Source organism: Pinus tabuliformis, chromosome 9 (genome assembly GCF_031772625.1).
Source record: "Pinus tabuliformis cultivar Carrire ecotype Pingquan chromosome 9, CPIR1, whole genome shotgun sequence".
NCBI lineage: Eukaryota > Viridiplantae > Streptophyta > Pinopsida > Pinales > Pinaceae > Pinus > Pinus tabuliformis.
This window is the reverse complement of record NC_142307.1, coordinates 704824774-704845518: the sequence shown is the minus strand read 5'-3', so window position 1 is coordinate 704845518 and position 20745 is coordinate 704824774. Positions and strand designations below refer to the sequence as shown.

The 20745-nt window shown below is 36.1% G+C and overlaps 2 protein-coding genes across 2 annotated transcripts; one reads left to right on the top strand and one right to left on the bottom strand.

Moving 5' to 3' along the window:
- The first annotated feature begins 11281 nt into the window (after positions 1 to 11281).
- Positions 11282 to 12637, top strand: LOC149150631 (uncharacterized). Its single transcript, XM_089442880.1, has 6 exons — positions 11282 to 11298; positions 11385 to 11501; positions 11691 to 11754; positions 11874 to 11933; positions 12212 to 12311; positions 12415 to 12637. Exons 1-6 carry the CDS (start codon positions 11282 to 11284, stop codon positions 12423 to 12425), a joined length of 369 nt encoding a protein of 122 aa, XP_089299006.1. The 3' UTR covers positions 12426 to 12637.
- Positions 12638 to 14767: 2130 nt separating this feature from the next.
- On the bottom strand, positions 14768 to 17673 carry LOC149150630 (uncharacterized). The gene is made up of 2 exons (XM_089442879.1): positions 17651 to 17673; positions 14768 to 16475 (listed from the first exon to the last, which is right to left on the bottom strand). The coding sequence occupies exons 1-2, from the start codon at positions 17671 to 17673 to the stop codon at positions 14768 to 14770; spliced, it is 1731 nt and encodes a 576-aa protein (XP_089299005.1).
- Positions 17674 to 20745: the final 3072 nt, after the last annotated feature.

Genomic DNA, 20745 nt, shown 5'->3' with positions numbered 1-20745 from the left:
GGCCCACTAGAAAAACTATTTTTTAAACAATGCATTGGTGGAAAATTTCATCCCATCATATGGTATTTTCGTTGGCCATTATTCAAACAATTAGCCCCAATATATAACATTATTCTAGTCAACACTAAACATTGTACTATTTTTTAAACTCCTTATAAAATCCCATTAGAATGTCTATCATAGTTGGCTTACTAAAATGTTGTATCATCGTCACTATTGACATATACACTTCCAATTTCTAGTTTTAGGTCTTTTCATTCTAGAAATTTTGATGCCTCGGCATATAGTTTTATTGTTGCGCACATTGTACGCATGCATTCTTGTACGTCTATCATAGTTGTTTAGTTCATCGAATCCCTAACTCCCCTTCACTTGGACAACCATAGCCCCTTTCCCTTAGGAAAACCCTAGTTCTTTCACTTCCTCTAATGATAGAAACACCGATGAATACAATAGTGATAACATTGACTTGGAAAAAATCAATAAAAATGAGAACAACCATGACAATGACTAAGGAAACTCGGTATTTCTTTCGCCAAGAATGTTAAAACCGATGCTTTAAATTTATGGAATTTTGAAAATTCTTTGAGTACGTGTGGTTAAAATGTTTACATTTGAGGAACTCTAGTTTAGATGAGTTGATGCATCACTATTTCACATCGACATATACACGGGATAATTGGTGAAACCATACTTAAAGTTCATGAATGAGATGAAAATTTTAATAAATATATGCAATAAAATCACTACCAACATAATCTAAAAATAAAAAACAACCAGTAACTCACATACATTAAAGAAATTTACCTTAAAAACCCATTTTTAAGACAACTCCTTGGCCAACATTTTCATCCCATCATATGGTACTTTCCCAGACCATTAATTGTATGCCTTAGCCTATATGTCTAGCCTTATTTTACTCAACACAAAAAATTAGAAGGATTTTCAAGGCCCCTTATAAACATGTATTGAAATACTTTCATAGTTGGCTTATTCAAATGTTTTATCCTCATCACTATTGACATATACACTTTCAATTTTTGGTTTTAGGTCTTTTTCATCCTAGATTGTTGGATGCATTGACTAATAATTTTACCCTTTCATACATCATGTGCATGTACTTATGTATGCCTATAATAGATTTTAATTTCATCAAATCCCTGACTCTTCTTCTCCTAAAAAATCGCAGACCTTTTTCTTTGGGAAAACCCTAGTTTTTTCACTTCCTCTAATGATGGCAACAATAATGATGACCACAATTGAAAGATTGACCAGGACAACATTAATAGCTATGAGGCCAGCCACAACAACGACCAAGGCAACTAGGTATTTTGTTTTCCCAAAAAATAGTGTCATTCGTGCTTTAAATTTGAGGAATTTTGAAAATTGAGTATATCTCTTCAAAATTATTATATTTGAGGAATCATACTTTAGATGATTTGGTGCATCACTATTTAGCATTGGCATATACATGGACCTAAATGGTGAACCCATATTTTAAGTTTATGTACAGGATGAATATCTTGATATATCTATGCAAGAAGATCAATGCCAACAAAATTTAGAAATTATAAATAGCAAAGATGCACACACACATTAAAATAAAGACTCGCCTTGAAAACCTTTAACTAGGACAAATAGCCAACTTGAGAGTTGCACCACCCTTTGCAACTTAGATTAACTTCACTAGTCACAATATAATATATGTGTATTCCATGACATTTAGAATGTCAATGAATTAGCTTGTATTATGTGACATTTTCACTAACTAGAATTAACTTAAAATGCATTTAAAAAATATTAGTTAAAACAAACACGAATTAAATAAAAAACAAACCCATAAATTTTTGTTGAGGGGCATTGGTCCCCTCAACTCTCCTAGTTGAGGGGTATCATAGATCCCATGGCCCTTTTCTCTAGAAACATTCAAAGAATACAATACATATCCATCCTTAAAATCATTTATTTTTATGAATTTGGATTGATTTTAAAAATACAATAACATTTGGAAATTTTAACTATTACATAATTACAAAAACTAAATTTAATAATAAGTTTTGGCATTATAATTTGATATTATTGATAATAAGACGATGCAAGGTTTCTACAATAAATAAAATTTAAAAATATGGCTAAGTTATTATTTAGAATTTTTTTACCATAAAAACCAAATCCCTTTAACTTTCCATACTAAAAAATTCTTAATTTAGATAAATAAAAACTATATACTAAAAAACCTCCTAAATTTTATCATAGATAATTTACAGAATAAAAAAAATATATATCTCATTTTTAATTAAAAAAAATTAAAACCATCCCTCTTTCTGTCTCATTTTAAAAGTACATCGATGTTTTTTTTTTTATATAATTAAAACGGTGAGTACTATGGTTTTCTCTTTTCTTGTAAATTATTTGTTAACTTCTGCATCAATCTTCAGTTTAAATTGTCCACAATTTTTCTAAACTTGGAAAAGCACTTGAACCTTTTAGGTTTAGGCCATTTGTATATGATAGATTTCATAATGCATTTAAGACACTGCCCAATCATGCGAAGGTCCTATTTGTATTTCACAAAATAATTTACTATTCATGAGTTTATACTTTATATGGAACTTACTTATACAAGTCTTCGGTCTCCGTTTTATGTTGTTGGTTGATGTTGTACCAAGGAGACTGTTAGCCATGATCATAATGTTTTCCGATCATTATGTTTCCATGATTTAATTACGCTTCTTCAAGTTACCTTTCAAGATGAGGTTGATCTAGTTACAGTCGCCCACCAAAGTGCGAGAACAAATTCTTCATGAAAATGATTATTATCTCTTTACACAGCGATTGTTGGGAATAATGCTTAATAAGTTATGTAAATTACTGACAAATTAGTCAGCAGATTTTGTGTTCTATGCAAAATTAAGGCAGCAAATTGTTAGGGTGGTCAGTGTTGGAAATTAACTGTAGTAGTGCTCGAAATTAGTTGTAATGCCAGTAGATTTATTTTAGAGTTGATTGATAAAAAATTTAGTAATAATTTTACTATATAATAATGTAGTTAATGGTTTGCAGTAGTTTTAGCTCACACAGTAACTATGTTTTATTTTTTTTTATTTTTTTTTTTATGTATTTTTCTTCATAGCATTGTTGGCTTATCAGCTGGCTAGAAATAAGTCATTTCATATTCTACAAGTGGTATCAGAGCAAGTAAAATTGTTTTGGGTTAAAGTTGTATTGTTGGAATTTCGCCAAAGTTAATCATGTCGAATTCTAACCAGATGCTAGTTCCAGAATTTGATGGGAACGATTATGATTATTGGTGCATTAAGATGCTAACCTTTTTTATTGGAAAAGATTTGTGAGAGATTGTTGAATTAGGATATGAGGAGACAGCTAATTGAAATTCCCTTACAGCCAATGAAAGAACAACAAGAAAGGAAGCAAGGAAGAAGAATGTTCAAGCTTTGTTTCACATTCAGATAGCTCTTGATAAGAGCTTATTTCCAAGAATATTAGGAGCAAAAACTACCAAAGCTGCCTACGAGTCTCTACAAGAAGCTTACCAAGGTAGTGATCAAGTTAAGGTGGTCAAGCTTCAGACATTGAAGCGAGAGTTCGAGAATTTCAAGATGCAAGAAGCTGAAAGTATGAGTGACTATTGTGTGAGAGTCAAATATGTGGTCAATAAAATGGCTACACTTGGAGAAACTATAAATAATGAAGTTTTAATTAAAGAAGTATTGAGATCTTTAACACATAGATGGAATCATGTTGCAATAATCATGGAAGAAAGTAAGGATTTGACAAAACTACAGTTTGATAAACTGGTTGGATCTTTGATTCCTCATGAAGAAAGATTGAAAGACACTTTTGAAGGTGTAGAGAAATCTTTTTCCTCTAAATTACAAATTACGAAGAATGAAGATGCAAGCAGTAGCAGTACCAAAAGCAATCAAGATCAAGGTAAATGGAAAAGCCAAAATTATTCAAGAGGTAGAGGAAGAGGTGGCTCAAGTGGAAGAGGTAGTTTCAAAGGAAGAGGTAGAGGTAGATTTGATAAGAGAATGTTCAATGTTACTATTGTAACAGGTATGGCCACTTTGAAAGAGAATGCATATTGAAAGAAGGTAAAAATGCTAATTATGCTCAAGAAAGTGGTGAGTATCCTCTAGATCACTTATTTTTATCTTATGCCAAAGATGAAAATACTAGTAAAGATGTTTGGTATCTACATTATGGATGCTCTAACCATATGACAGGGAATGAGAAGTTGTTTTCAGTAAAGGATTGAAGTTTCAAATCCAAGATCTAGCTTCGTTATGATAAATCATTGGAGGTTGCTGCCAAAGGAGCTATGGAGGTCCAAACAAAAGAAGGTATAAAGAGTATTCATGACATTTATTATACTCCACAATTGAAGCATAATTTGTTGAGCGTTGGGCAGCTATGTGAGAAAAATTATAAAGTAGTCTTTGAAAATAAGACATGTACTATCTATGATAAGAATAAGGGAAATAGGTTGATCATTGTTGTGCCTATGACAAGAAATAGGATGTTTTCCTTGAGGTTTGATGAACATAACAGCAATCTTGCAAATATGGCTTATGAGGATTCAAGTTGGTTATGTCATCTCAGGTATGGGAATTTAAATTTTTAGAGTTTGAAGTTTCTAACATGACATGCATTAGTTTCTAGTTTGCCCAAAGTAGAAGAGCATAAGGAGGTTTTTGAAGGATGTGCCAAAGGAAAGCATGAAAGGGAAAGGTTTCCAAAGGGTAGTGAGGGCTCATCACTCACTTCAGCTTGTTCATTCAGACATATTTGGTCCTATGTAGACTAAGATTTTGGGTAAGTCATCATATTTCATCACTTTCATTGATGATTACTCACGAAATCGTTGGGTATATTTTTTGAAGGCCAAAAGTGAAGCCCTGGATACATTCAAGAAGTTCAAAGCCGTTGTAGAAAATGAGAGAGGGTGTAAGATCAAATGTTTGCGGACTGACCATGGAGGAGAATTCTTCTCAAAAGCTTTCCAGAGTTATTGTGATATGGATGGCATCAGGAGGCAGCATACTACAGCATACACACCCCAACAGAATGGCATAGCTGAAGGAAAAAATCGTATTGTGGTTCAAATGACAAGATGCATGCTACAGACTAAGGGATCGAGCAACTTTTATTAGGGATATGCAGTTGCTACAACAGTATACGTCCTCAACCGTATCCCCACCAGTGCACTGGAAAAGATGACTCCTTATGAAGCTTGGTATGGAAAAAGGCCTAATGTTAATCATTTCAAAGTTTTTGGTTGTTTGGTTTATGTGCATGTACTCGATCAAAATAGAAAAAAGTTAGATGCAAAGAGTGAGTTATGTATTTTTATTGGGTATAGTGAGACAAGCAAGGCTTATAAATTGTATAATCCTCTAAATAACAAGCTTATTGTCTCAAGAGATGTAATTTTTTATGAAGGGGGAGTTTATGGTCATCAAAAAGGCCATGTTGAGAAGTCAAAATCTGTTCTCAATGATGATATAATTGTTGATAATGATCATGAGCAGCCAACTAATGTTTCTATAACTAGTGGCTTAACTCCACCAAGCAACCCTTCATAAATTTCTTCAACATCAAGTTAAAGTCCAACTTCTTCTCCAAGTTCTACAAGGAAGGTAAGAAGATTGAGTGATATTTATCAGAGGAGAGAAATCAAGCACATGAAGAAAGCCCAACAGGTGAGATAGTCAATTTTTCTTTATCAGCCAAGGCTAAATTTGAACCATCATGTTTTGAATATGCATGTAATAATTAGGTTTGGATGCAAGCCATGCAAGAAGATATGGATTCCATTCAAAGGAATTACACTTGGAAGCTGACAAGCTTCCACATGACAAGAAAAATATTGGCACCAAATGGGTCTATAAGACTAAATTTAACAATGATGGGAGTGTTTAAAGACATAAAGGAAGATTGGTTGCTAAAGGATTCACATAGAAGTATGGAATTGATTATGAAGAGACATTTTCACCAGTAGCAAGACAGGAGACCATTAGAATGTTGATTTCATTAGCAGCTCAGAAAAAGTGGAGCATACATCATATGGACATGAAAAGTGCCTTCTTGAATGGGTACTTAGAAGAGGAAGTATATGTGGAGCAGCCACAAGGTTTTGAAGTGGAAGGAAAGGAGAATAATGTCTACAATTTGAAGAAGGCTTTGTATGGCCTCAAGCAAGCACCAAGAGCATGGTATGCAAGGATTGATGGATACTTTCAGGAAAATGGCTTCCAGAGAAGTAAGAGTGATCCTACCCTTTACTACAAACAAGAAGGTATTGATATTCTAATCATAAGTTTGTATGTTGATGATCTATTGTATATGGGTAGTAGTTCTAAGATGAATGATAAATTCAAAGTTGATATGATGAATGAATTTGAGATGAAAGATCTAGGCATCATGAAATATTTTCTAGGAATGGAGTTTTATCAAAGTAAGGATGAGATTTTCATTTTCTTGACAAAGTATGCACAGGATATGCTAAATAAATTTTATATGCTTGATTGTAATACATCCCCTACTCCAAGTTCTCATGGAGAGGTGTTATATAGAGATGATGGTGCTGATTTAGTTGATGAGAAAACTTACAGAAGTATTGTGGGGAGCTTGATATTTCTAACCCACACAAAGCCTGATATTACATATTCAGTTTCACTTGTTTCAAGGTATATGACAAATCCATTTGAAATACATATGAAGGCAGCCAAGAGGATTTTAAGGTATGTGAAAGGCACTCTAAATTTTGGTATTCATTACTACTCTTCTGAAAAGTTGAATCTTGTTGGATTTAGTGATTCAAATTGGGGAGGTATTCTATATGACCGTAAGTCCACATCTGGAAATTGTTTCTCTTTTAGTTTTGGTTTGATTACATGGAGATAAAAAAAGAAAAGCATTGTTGCCCTCTCATCCACAGAAGCGGAGTATGTTGCAGTTACCTCGGCAGGTACACAAGCTCTTTGGCTCAGAAAAATTTTGGAAGAAATTGGAGAAAAACAAATTCAGCCTAGTGTGATCTATTGTGATCATGTAAGTGTCATCAAGTTACCAAAGAATCCAGTTCATCATAGTAGGACAAAGCATTTTGACCTGAAATATCACTTCATTAGAGATTTGGTGCAAAAGAAGGGTATTGAATTGAAGCATATAAATACTCAGCATCAACTAGCATCTTCACCAAAGCAGTTGAAAAAGATCAGTTTTTAGCACTACGAGATACGATAGTAAATCCACATTAATCATTAAGGGGGAGTGTCGGGAATAATGCTTAATTAGTTATGTGAATTGCTGACAAATAATTCAGCAAATTTTGTGTTCTATGCAAAATTAAGGCAGCAAATTGTTAGGGTGGTCAGTGCTGGAAATTAGTTGTAGTAGTGCTTGAAATTAGTTGTAATTCCAGTAGATTTATTTCATAGTTGATTGAGAAACATTTTAGTAATAATTTTACTATATAAGAATGTAGCTAATGGTTCAATTAATATATGAGATTTGCAGCAGTTTTTATAGCTCACACAGTAACTTTATTTGTTTTTTTTTAATGTATTTTTCTTCATAGTATTGTTGGCTTATCAACTGGCTGGAAATAAGTCATTTCATATTCTATAGCTACTTCTAAGAATAGAACCTATGGCATCGCAACCTATAAACTATTGTAACCTCTTGTCTTCATTTCATCCATGTAATTCACAGACCTTAATCAATGTTCAGATAAGTAATGCTCCTACTTTTCAGTTTTGTAAATATGATATTTTTGGGTTGACTTGATTTTCTTTGCAGTAAAATGTGTTACGCTATTTAATTTTGAATCAAAAAATTCAAATCTGCGAAAATTATACAGGCGATAGCTTTAGATCGGTGAGACATGTGCTCATTAAGATAATGTGTGTTGCTTTTACTCATTTTCTAGAGCAGAAAAAACAACTAAGTTAATAGTCCTGTGACTTAAAAATATTACAAGGAAATATTCTCATTAAAAAATACCTTTTGTGACCTCTAATCAAGAGCTTTACAACTTTTACATTTTCGAGTCACTTTGGGTAGATAATATTATTAAGTAGTATATAAGATTTTTTTTTTAATTCAAATTTTTATCATGTTATCTTTTTTTCTTTTTTCTTTTTTATATCTAGCTGAATCGAAAACGGCGGTGGTATCGTACTCGCGTTACACGGGGTCGAATCCCACCAGCTGCCACTATAACAGCTAGGAGGAACCGCCCAACCCGTAAGGAACGGCCCCTCAGGGTAAGACGAGACTTGAACCCATGACCTGCACAGCGGCACGAACGACTTAGCAGACCATTCACTAACCACGAGACCAAACCCCTGCGGGCTTCATATTATCATAAATGAAAGATTGGTGATATATTTCTTTTATTTCATTTATATTAATATAAGGATGTAATTTCAAATATTAATTTCTTTTCATATTTACCTAGTATAATTATGAAATTATTATGAAAAATATCATAACAAATGTTATTGGTATTGTTAATTTTAAAAGTGGAAAATGATGTTGATAGAAGTATAACAACAACATTTGTGTGAATTTGTTAGCAGTTTTGTCACTTTGGATAGATAATTTTAAAATTAAATTAAAAAATACTATGAATTTTAATCAATGTATGAATGTGAGAAATTGATTTGAGCTTATTCTTAAGGTATATGGCATTGAGATTAATGGATTTTGAAATTACATTCATTCATATTTAGTAAATGAAATTAGAAAGACAAAAAAAAAAAAAAAAAAAACTAATAATTATTTTTATTCATTCAATATATAGAAAATCAATACCTACTAGTGTAATTTAATGTATGAGGATCAAGAGTTGCTAAAAAAACAAATAATAACAATAATATAGAAATATACATACATAAATTAGTCATGATTTATCCGGAAGAGACCAAACAAGGAAAAAGAATAGTTAATAAATATATTACTCCTTTAACGGAAACCACCTAAGCAAGTTAAGTGAGCCTTCATTACTTAGTCACATTATAGTGGAGTATCCCCAAGATTTTTAAATATTTTATTACATGTAATCCATGATCTATCAAAATTATGAGGCTAAAACCATAATTGTAGTCTAGACCTACCACTTTGACTCTTTAACCTAGTATTCTCCCTTTATACTTACACTTGGGGGATTCCATAACCAATCTAGCTAGACTAACCAGGTAAGCTTGCACCACTCACCTTCAAGCCCTACTTGTATCAAGTTATCTATTCCCCTATTAAACATGATTTGGGCATTTCCATAACCAAATCTGAGTTGTAACCGCCTCAAAGTATCTATTCCCAATTTAAACATTACTTGGCGATTTCCATAAAAAAATCTAGCCAAACTAGCTAGGTGAGCCTAACTAACCAAGGTACACATGTCTCACTATTTCTTATGTTTACTTGCCCATTTTCATGCAATATAAAAAATCTTCATTATTAATATTATTAGTTGTTTTTGTGTCTATTATCTTCCTATGCTTCATCTACATTCTCTCCTTGGCCCACCAAAAAGGTTGGTCATAGAGAACTATAGCTCCTACAACTACTCTCACATTTGTTGATTTCACATGGTAAAGCTTAGCATAACACCTTGTTAAAATATCCAAACTTGATGGTCTTGTACATGGTTGAAAAGACCAATGAATTATAGCTGAGAACTTGGGTCCTAGGCCTCATTTCAAATGGCAAAGCTCAATAAAATTACACCTTAAATCCTCAAACTTGATCATATTATATATGGTTGAAAAGATCAATGAATTATCCTTAAGTAATTGGATCCAAGTGACTTCAGTGGTCTCACACCAAAGTGTATGTTTCCTTCCAATAAACTTCTCTTTATCATTGTAATCTGGTGGTTAATATCTTGTATTGATCCTCTATTCCTCTAGACATCCACACATTGGTAAACATAAATTACTAACCCCAAATTGCACTAAGTTGTACTATATCATCATCCAAACACACTTTCATGCCTTCTGAGGAATATTCATGCTATCATCTCCAAGTTCACTATGCATGATGATAGCGTAGGGTTTTGGCAGCACCCACCACCGAGTCTCTTTTGGTTGTGTGTCACCTCCACCAACATATGGATCTCCACCCATGGTCATTACGTCTTCACTCTCCAAGTGGTTCCATCTGCAAGCTAATTATCTAGATCTTTTCTCATGAGATATTTATCTACTCATACATCACATAAACATCACTTTGAGCATCATATCACTCTTGTGAAAGATTTTAGGTTAAGCCATCCTTCAAAACTTAATGTAAGAATAGAAATTGCAAGATAAATAATAATAGCAATAGCATAGAACATACACATATCAATCACAAGCAACTCAGATTGAAAGCTCCAAGCCGAAAAAAGTAACCAATATATTTATTATTTTTTTAATTAAACTTAAATAAATGAGTCTTCACTACTTACCTCTTAACACATTAAAATATTAGAAAAAAAATTTAAAATTTTCATTATATATAATCAATTAAATCATAACTATTTAACTATTCTACAAAATTAAATTTAATCTAACTTAATATAATTTAATTATTTTAATATTTGAAAAACTTTTAAAAGTTTCATTATATATATTCAATTAAATCACACTGACAACTATTTAACTATTCTACAAAATTAAATTTAATCTAACTTAATATAATTTAATTATTTTATCAATATTAATTATAAATCATATATATATTAGAGAAAAAAAAGGCTAAGAATAATTTGCGCAAAACATTTAGTCATTTCGTTTTAGGGTGTGCATTGTAAAACCATCGATGATACAAACAGTATATTCTAAAACGGTCTATTATAAAGAGGTGTTGATTTCCCTAATTTATTTGTTTACTTCATATTTTTATCGATTTTGTTTTCTTTATTTCTAGAATGTAAATAGTCGAGAAATATAAAAAGAAATGGTCCTTATTAGTCCCTGCCATCTGGCATCCGGCAGGGACTATAGTAATCGTTCTGTGCCGACTTAGCATTAGTTCAGTGCTTTCGTTGTCTGTTATACGGCGCTTATACTAAAGTCTGGAATTCCGCTGTGAGGTGTTCTCTGCACATAACCAAAGTCGGATTCGCCGCTTAACCTTTCTCATCTTATTTGGCCTCTTCCCGAGGCGGAAGAGGCCCGACCATAGCTTAAATTGGTTTTACGCCTGCTGCATTTTGGCTAACTGTCAACGGGTTTGTTTTAATGTTAACATTAGTTTGAAATGTTAAATGTTTGAGATTGGCAGGTAGTTACAAGTAACATATCATAAGTTCATTAGCAATCGCAGGTAATTACAAGTGTGTTTGCATGTGTTACAGGTGGATGATGCAGCGCAGCTGTGCTTTGCTTTGTTACGGTAACAATTGCCCTTTTCCTTGCTTCACTCCGGTCATTCGTGCCTCTGCCGCAAGGAGGTCTCGGCTCATCCACTAGTTGCAGCCCTCTACGGTGACTCTTTCTCCATCTTTGGCCAGAGGAAGATTTGTCCTATATTAAATTTATGCCAGATTGTTTTCAGGAGGCTCCTTCAGGCACTATGCAAGGTAATGCAGGTCGACATTTTATTTAGTTTTTGGTGAGACCTTACGTTTCCCAAATTCATTAACTAGCAACTTTGAATGTCTTGGTTGCAAACAGGGTTGTTGCGGCTCTCATGTCGTTCTTGGTGATGCCCAATATGACGCTAAGTGCCTCCTCTGAGGTATTGGTTTCTAATGTCATATGTTCCATACTGATTCTATAAAATCTAATCTCTGATCGGGTTCTTGTTTTGAGCAAGGCTTACATCGAGGTAATGATTCTCGCTTCCTGCTTACTCAGCTTCTAGTTCCGCCGTTGGTTTTTCCTATTGTCCGGATGCCATGGCACCCCAAACTCCAGGTGCTGAACATTCCTTGAGCTTTATGGCGAGGTTTAGACTTAAATGGTTGTTGTAATCTGTTTTTTCATAACGGCAACCTCATCACGTTCTGTAACAATTGGGGTTTTGTTTTTAGTTAATAGTTTCCACTTATTGTAAGAGTCTGAACCGGATTTGGGCCATGACCCTCTTCTGTTGTCGTTTACCTTCTTAGCGCTGTGTGGCCCTCTTTTGTGCATATTTCCTTTTTTTGATCATGTTATTGTTTGCAGAAAATGACATGTAGTTACTTACCCAGGCAATTTCAACGGCGGAAATAGTCTGTTTGGCCTCCTTCGTACAAAAACGGCGGAAATGTCTGTTTGGCCTCCTTCGTACAAAAACTATCTTATGCACAGGTGACTTCAAAATTCTTTGCCTCCTCGTATTTCGTTTACACATCATGCTTCGGTTTCGAATTATTATCTAAGCCATGTGATAATTCCTTATTTTTACTTACAGGTGGGGTTTAATCTACTTCGAACTCTTCCTGGAGAAAAAACCTTGAACCTCTTTGCGTCGATTTATAATCATGGTCAACTTGTGAGGCCGGTTCCTTTCCTTGCATACTGGAAATTTCTGGGTTTTTACAAATGCTACGTTGCTTTGGAGTAAATGTCGACTTAAGGCGCCATGATATTAGTTATGGCATTATAATTCACTCATTGACCATTTTGATACTTTAGCTTATACCTGAGAGTATTTGGCTTACTAGGTATTTTTTTTCCTTTCCATAATTGTATAATTTGAGGATTGTCCTTTGTTCCTAAAATCTCTCTTATCCAATGGTCATGATGCCATCTAACGCACATGGATTCTTAACTATGTATATCACCATCACTTCTGTAACTGGGTTATTATGCCTATAATTTATCATTTACGTAGTGTAAATAATACTCAATTATTTTTTTCTCTTACTATTATGTTTACTTTCATTATTGGCCTGCAACTTAATTTCCTTACTGCCTATACTATTTTCTTTAAGAAAATCAGAACCTAATGCAATGACTTACGGATGACATAACTGCAACTAGTTCAATTTTTTGAATTGACAACCTTGCTAAAAATTCTCTTACGAATTAATTCCTGTTGCGCTAGGGTTTTCTGGGCGAGATTCTGTAACAAAGAAAACAAAGAAAATAATATACCTTCTGAAACACAGAAAAACCAAGAACGAAAACCAACACTGAATTCTCTTTTCATCCGCTTCTAGCTAAAATGACCAGCTATGCTATCCTTGCAGCAGGTATTCCAGATCTTCGCAGCAGAGTCTTTCAGGGGTAAATAACCAGCGCAGTAGCTCCAGGGGGAACCATTTTGTCAGGTGCAGAACCAAAGCGAGTAGTTCCACCAGCAATAGTTCGAGTTGCAGCTTACTGAGTGACATAAGCAGGAGCAGGGCCCAGCAGAGGTTACAGAAGGTTACAGAGACGGAGACAGAAGCAAAGGTAGCACAGAGAGCATAGCCTTTTTCGCTCAGCTATCCAACATGCACTTGTCACCGTTGTCCTGCGGTTCAGCCACGTTTCTATCATGCATTATGCGTTATGTTCAATCACTTATGTTCAAACAGGTTTCCGTGGCGCTAGGTTTGTCTCTGGTGGTGGGGCCGGAAACCCTGCTGGCCTTGTCGTGGAAGCCCAGGTATCTGGTCACCTTCTGGTTAACACCTACATGTATTGTCTTGATGTTAGAGAATACAGCTAGCTTCATGGTCTTGAGCAAGGCAAGTTAATTAACAAACAAAATGGTGACCTGACTGACTGGCTGTGTTGTTATCAGCTCTCCTTCGGGTCCTGCTCAAACTCTGGGTGCCACTACCCAATCATTCCATCACTTCCTAAACAGGCTCAACTTGATGCAGGGACTCGCTGCGTCGCAGCTGCCCTTGTTTAAGGTAGAGTCTTATCATTATGACATGATAGTATCAGCGGTAAGCTTGAAATTTGGAAATAGGCCTCTTGTTTAACCTACTTCAAATTTCTCCTATGCCGGATTAGATAATGATAGTGTCAGTGGTAAGTATTCTAACCGTATTCAGCTCCTGCCATTACACCATGAGGAATAAGCTTTCAACTCAAAGAATCTCTTAGATAAAAAAACTGTACACAACCGAAAAAATTTATGGTTGTAAGTAACACTCTAACAAGTTTCAACTCCTGCCACAAAAATCTATTATAATAGGAACCAACGGTCCTATCTGATAAATGAATACCCATACCCACCATGTTTTAATTTAATAAATAATAATAGTGTTTTGATTTAATAAAACTAATTTAAAATAAGAAATTAAAAACAAATATTCATTAAAAGATTAAAATAGAAGATTATTTCACTTACTAATCTTCTAAATAAAATTATAAAATCGACTATATATGTAAAGACGTTATTCACCATTTATATAATTTATATGATCTTCAATTTAATAAATAATACTGTTTTAATTTAATAGGTTTAGATGGTTTTAAGTCACTAGTTCAATTTCTCCCTGTAAAAATAATATATTAAACTTAATAAAAATGCAATCTCACGGACTTTGAAAAAATATTTTAATTTAAAATAAAAATATTTATAAAAAAATAAAATAGAAGATAATTTAACTTACTAATTTTCTAAATAAAATTAGAAAAATTGACTACATACCTAAGGATATCATTTACTTTTAAACGATCTACATGATCTTCGCAATTATAAAATATATGCAAAGTATATTGGTGAAAATTATCTCTGCGGCAGACTATCAATACCTGATCGAACTATCAACGCTACCACACTATCCATCCTTCGGGATGCCAAAATCGATGTATTCCCATCATCATAACACTCCGCAGAGAAAATATTCAACAGCGAATAATGACGATCTGTAGGGTTCTACCAAAGTCATTCCGAAAAGTCTTACTCCTTTCTTGGTCGTGGGATGGACGCTCGATGCCGCCGTGTGTTCCAGGGTTGCCATTTCTTGTACCGCGGGGGTTCGAGGACAGTTGACCAAAGGGTACAGTGATCTAATCTTTGTACATTCATCTCCAGATTTGAACGAGTTGTGGAGGTTTAGATTAATCTCGTAAAAGCTGTTTTTGTATGCTGGTTTGGTGGGCAGCTTGGAGCCATAGAAAGGAAACGCTCCGTTCAGACGAGTTGCAGGGCTCTGAGACCATTCGGCCACTACATGACCAACTCTGTTGTTGAGGGGGCACATCCATTGAGTATTATAAACCACGGAAGCCTGAGCTCCGGAATCAAATGGATTCAAGGATGACAAGATACTGCTAGGATACCTCCATGCCCCTTTGGACTGGTGTGAAGGGGGGCCATCTCCAAGTCGGAGCTCACACAACGACTTGCGTCTCCAGCTGACGTAGAACTTGCAAGGCTGAGCCGCCTCTCTGTGAAACGAAACAATATCTCCCGCTTCCAACTTCTTGTCCTCCACAAAGCGACTCCACCCTTTGGTCAGAAGGGAGCTCTGGCTGCTCTCCCAGTACGAATAACGAAATCGCCAGGCTTTCCCGGTGTCATCTTCGAAACTCAAGAGCAATCCCTTGTCGTGGGTATTGACCTCCACATGAAAATATTTTTCCGCATGATTCTTGGGACTCACCATACAATACAGCTTGCCCACGTCGCTGGGCGTGACGGCCTTGTCGAAAAGGTATTCGCGAGGAAGACCCACCATGGCGGGGCCAGAGGTGACGGCATTCCGGTTTCCGTCGGAGGCCGCTTGGTTTTCTTGATAGACAATAGCTCTGCGGCCGGAACCCTCTGACCCCGACGCCTCGGCGTTCTTCATGGCGACCGACCGAGCTGTTGTCATCATGATCCTCTTTCTGTGATATTCAAGTTCTTCGTCATATGTGTGCTTTCGAAGCATGTCGACGATTGCTTCCTTGTTGTACACGGTCATGAACCGGTCTTCCAAATCGCCGCCTCTCGCCGGACAGAAATTGATTATGGCCTCCCGACCCCGGAACTTGAGTGCCGCTCGGTCGTAGGCCCTGAAGGCGTCTTCTTCTCTGTTGAACGTTCCCAACCAGACGCGCTGGTGTTTCTCGTAAATCTGCGCTCCCCATCGGCCGTTGGTCTGAGGAACCACGCCCTTGTACAGCGACGAAGGCAATTTCCCAGCGTGCTCCATCGATTTTAAATACCTTCTCAGATTCTCATATCCATTGGACTCTCTATTAGATCCGGCCAATACCCTTAATCCTCTTTCCATTTTCTCCACGGCTCTATGGTTCTTTGTTATTGATCTCACCGAAGGCCAATCTTTGAATGGAACTGCCTGTCGCTTGGGGTCTCTTCCCTGCTCTGACAGTCCCACGACTGAAGAGGTGATTTCTTCCGTCACAGCTCTGCCCACATCTCCATCTCGTTTTTGCTGAGTGCAGAACTCGCCCTTCGTTGGCTCGTTCATTGTTTGCTCTCGAGCTTTATCTGTAGCGAACTGGTTTTTGCAACCAAGACCATGACTGGGAGAGGTTGATGCAGAGGCATCCTTCTTGCTACAAATGGTAAGTTCACTTCTGCGTCCACAGCACAGCAGGCCAAACTTAGTACCACATTGGGACGATGTATCTCCCACTGCGAGAAGGTGGTTGTAGTAGCAAATCGCTTAGCGCGATCGTGTAAGTTCATCATAACACAACCTAGAAACTTTAGACGGAAATGCGAAGCTTCCTTCAACAATGCGATATGTTGTTGAGACTCCTTCAATCACAAAGCTTGCATCGATCATAAAAAGCCATATGCACCACTGTTCTTGTGGTCATGTTGATCTGATCTCTCCTCAATTATAGGAGAGAATAGTTTAGCATTAGAACTCGAACTCAATATTCTCTCGAATTTTTGCAAACCTAATAATGAAACTGAACGATTTGGAATCAAGTTTGATTACGACAGATGTTATAGACGGCCAGAGTGCCAACCGGAAACAAAGAGATACAGTTCACCACTGGTATGGAAAGTAGGAACAGTGTGCATTCATGCATTGTTTTGTATCATTGTTGTTTAAAAGCCATAGGCAGCACTGTTCTTGCGGTCATGTTGATATCATCTCTCCTCAATTATAGCACACAATAGTTGAGCTTTAGAACTCGAACTCAATATTCTCTCGAATTTTCGCAAACCAAATAATTAAACTGAACGATTTGGAATCAAGTTTGATTACGACCGATGTTATACATGGCCAGAGTGCCAACCGGAAACAAAGATATATAGTTCACCACTGGGATGGAAAATAGCAACACAGTGCATTCAAGCATTGTTTTGTATTATTGTGGTTTTGCATTTATTATTGTTTTTATGTGGCTAATTATAATAATAATTTAATTTTAAGTATGTTAAAATTAATAATAAATTGGAATCGTTCCATCAATTGCTCTATTGGTATAAGCACCTTGTTACGAGATATTATGGGGTCAATTCTCTTCAACACCTTGAGAGATAAACTCTTCGTTCTCTCAAAAATAATAATAATAATAAATAAGCTCCTCATTCTCCACAGAAAAGTAATAATAATAAACACAAAACACAAGGGATCTAAAAGAAATGAAACCTTTAATAATATCGGAGTCGGAGCCCCCGCAATGGCATGCACAGTTACTCATCAAAGAGAAAACAAAGACACTGAAGCACAATCGAAAGACACTGAAGCACAATCGTGGACCCTGGATGAATCCACTAGAGAAATAAAACCCACGAAATCAAATTGGAACTCGCCATGCCAAGTTCTCAAGAAAAATACAATGAGATAGATAGACTCAAGATAATCACAATGCCTAGATCGTGTTCCCTTTTATAGGCTTCATGGACTCTCTAGAAAACTTATTTTATTATATTCCCTCAAAAAATGAAGGAAAATACCATGGCCAAATACCACGATCAATACCATGGGTAGATTCCGTTCATTTTGACCATATCTAGAAATGGGAATATTACAAATCCTCCCGCCCAAAGATTGTTTTCCCTCAAGCAATCCACTGCTATCAACAAAAGGAGAAACCATACATTTATACTAGGATCCCATACAACCAAGTGTGTTATCCCATGCCTCCATGCTAAATGGTCATGAATGGATCCTCCGATACTTGGATCCCAAACAATCCTCGAGCCAATCCTTCCCTTGATAGATTCACTTGGATCCCAAACAATCCTGTGCCCAATCCTACCCCCAATGGATTCTCCTGGATTCCAATGGCACCTAAGTCCTAGGACCTGTGGGTTATGATACCATCTCAGCCGTCCATTACTACCCATTCTTGAGGGCCCAAGTTGCAATATTCCCTTGGCTAAGATTATCCCATCAATAAAGTTCCAACTCATAATCTCTCGCTAACACATCTCGTGGGAAGGATATAATGAATGAATGCCTGCACATGAAATAATTTTACCACAATTTTACCATGCTTTTGTTGCCTGATGCTCAACTCATGTTGTTGCACCTTATCACCCAACATGATCCATTTGTAGAACTCTTCCCTGCTCTCCCTAATGTATAAAGGTGGGTTGGTAGTACCGCAAGCCCTATCTATGTGCTTTTGTAGAGGGCTACTATGGAACTCCCAAATGGATTCCTCCTACTGCATTGTGAGTGAATTGAGATGTTCCTCTACACTAGACAACTTGGATGCTTACTTGGCACATAACCCTATGAGCTCCTCAATTTTTTTGTTCTCTTGTAAGATAATGTCTCGGGTTGTCTAGACTCTATGCTTCAACATTATAACATTTGTCTTGAAATGTGTGATCTTTCCCCAAAAGTCCTCTACTCAAAATTATGGTGCCCTGTTGAATGTCTTTGTACCTATCTGCACCGAACGCCCCATGACCACAACTTCAACTTGAGCCTTTGGGCATCTCTTTGGAAATGATTCATCCTTCAAACTATGTCTTTCATGTTACCCTTCATGATCATGCTCATCATGTCGATTCACTACTATTGGCTCCTCACTTAAGTCTCCTTGAATTTCTTTTCCCTAGCCTTCTCCACCTGTGGGGACAATCAGTTGTTCATCCTCTCTAGTTGTCAAACAGAGATGCATTGGTGGACTGCTATCTACACTTGATTGCTCATATTCTTTATGGATGTCCTCTTGGATATCTATGGACTCAACTGTACAAGATTCTACCAAATCATGCACTTCTAAATGTTTGTCATGCTATAAGTCTCCCTAACTAACATCACGTTGTTTCTCACCATCCTGAAGATCAGTAGATCCAAATATAGAAGACTCCCCATGATTTAAAGGAATTTGGTCTTGTTCTGTCCTTGTTGACTCCTTCCTATCACCTAAACATGAATAATTTAGTGCCCAAGGTCCATTGCAGATAAAGCATAGTCCTCTCCTTCTCAGTTCATTATTGTTGCATATTTTACTACCTTTTTTATTTCTTCCTCCATCTATTGTTTTAAGCTCCTTCTTATTCAACACCCATCTAAGTAATTTTATGTTTTGCATGACCAACTTCTCCACTAGATCATAGGCGGCTAGGGATACAATCAATTCCTTCCTCCAAATGGTCAATAGTTTGTATCTTAATATCTTGCAGTTGTCGGCATCTCCTTGTAGGGACAAGGACACAATCTTTTGCATGTTTGCTTTGAGATGGTCTAAATGAGTTGATGCAATGTCGGTGAAAAAGGTCTGGAGAAATTGAACGATTAAGTCGTCACATTCTAGATTTAGCATGAATGTGCCAAAGATGAACTCTGCCATGAGTTCTAAGATTCTGCGCTACTTCTGAAAGGTAGGAAGCATGATGTTGTTCAACTATTGAATGGATTCTACTATCAACTGCAATATTTCCCTCATGATATCATTATTGTAAGGAAGTAGTGGTGATGTTAAAGCTATGATCCTATTGAGACAAGAAACAACTGTGATCGTGACCTCTTCACAAGTAGGTTCCCAAAGTTTGGGTTGTATCAACACAAACATGGATGACTTGAGAGCCCAAATAAGTTTCTTCCATTCTGGCTCCCCACCATAGATAGACACATGTCTAATTCCTCTAACTGGTGAATACCTATGACTGAATTCCTTTGTTGCAATTCAGATCAGATGTGAAGAGACACTTGCTGTTTACATCTTCCTTTCAGATATCTTTTAACTACTGAAGGATAACATGGACCTTCCGAGAGAAAGTCTTGTTTCTTTTCTCTTGCTTCTGATCTTTAAGTTGTTGCCATCTTTGACCCACATAAGTATTGTAGCCCAGAGAATCAACTGGTGTATTACTATGATGATTCCTGTGGTGATTCAAAAAGTGGAATGATGATATTATGGTTTGGAATCTATGAATCTCAATAATTAATCTTCCTTCTCTCTCCCTTTTTCGTGGTATTCTGAGTTGTATTTTTCATAAAAAAAATCCTCGTAAATTTCTCTTAGAAATGTTCAGCCCTACAATTTATCCCAAGAATGCATAAATTGAGCCTATGCTAGTATTAAACTCCTGGAATCTTTAATCCTCAAATTGAGCTTATAGAGGATTAGCCTTTCACTCTTCCAACAAACCCAAACTTCCAGGATATCACTAGGCCCATATTGTTCTTGAACAATGATGGCTTAGCTCCAACACTCAATTTTTATTAGAATAATCTGGAAATGCTTTGTGACCAACTCGGATCCTCTAATGAGTTGTTATGGGAATAAGACAACTTCAACCACTCCCAAAATAAGTTGCTACAAGAAAATGTATGGCCTCAGAAAAGGCACTCCTACAGTCATATAAACATGACCTTCGTCAAAGAATTATTGGCACATGTATAACAACCACAAATCATGTGCTCTC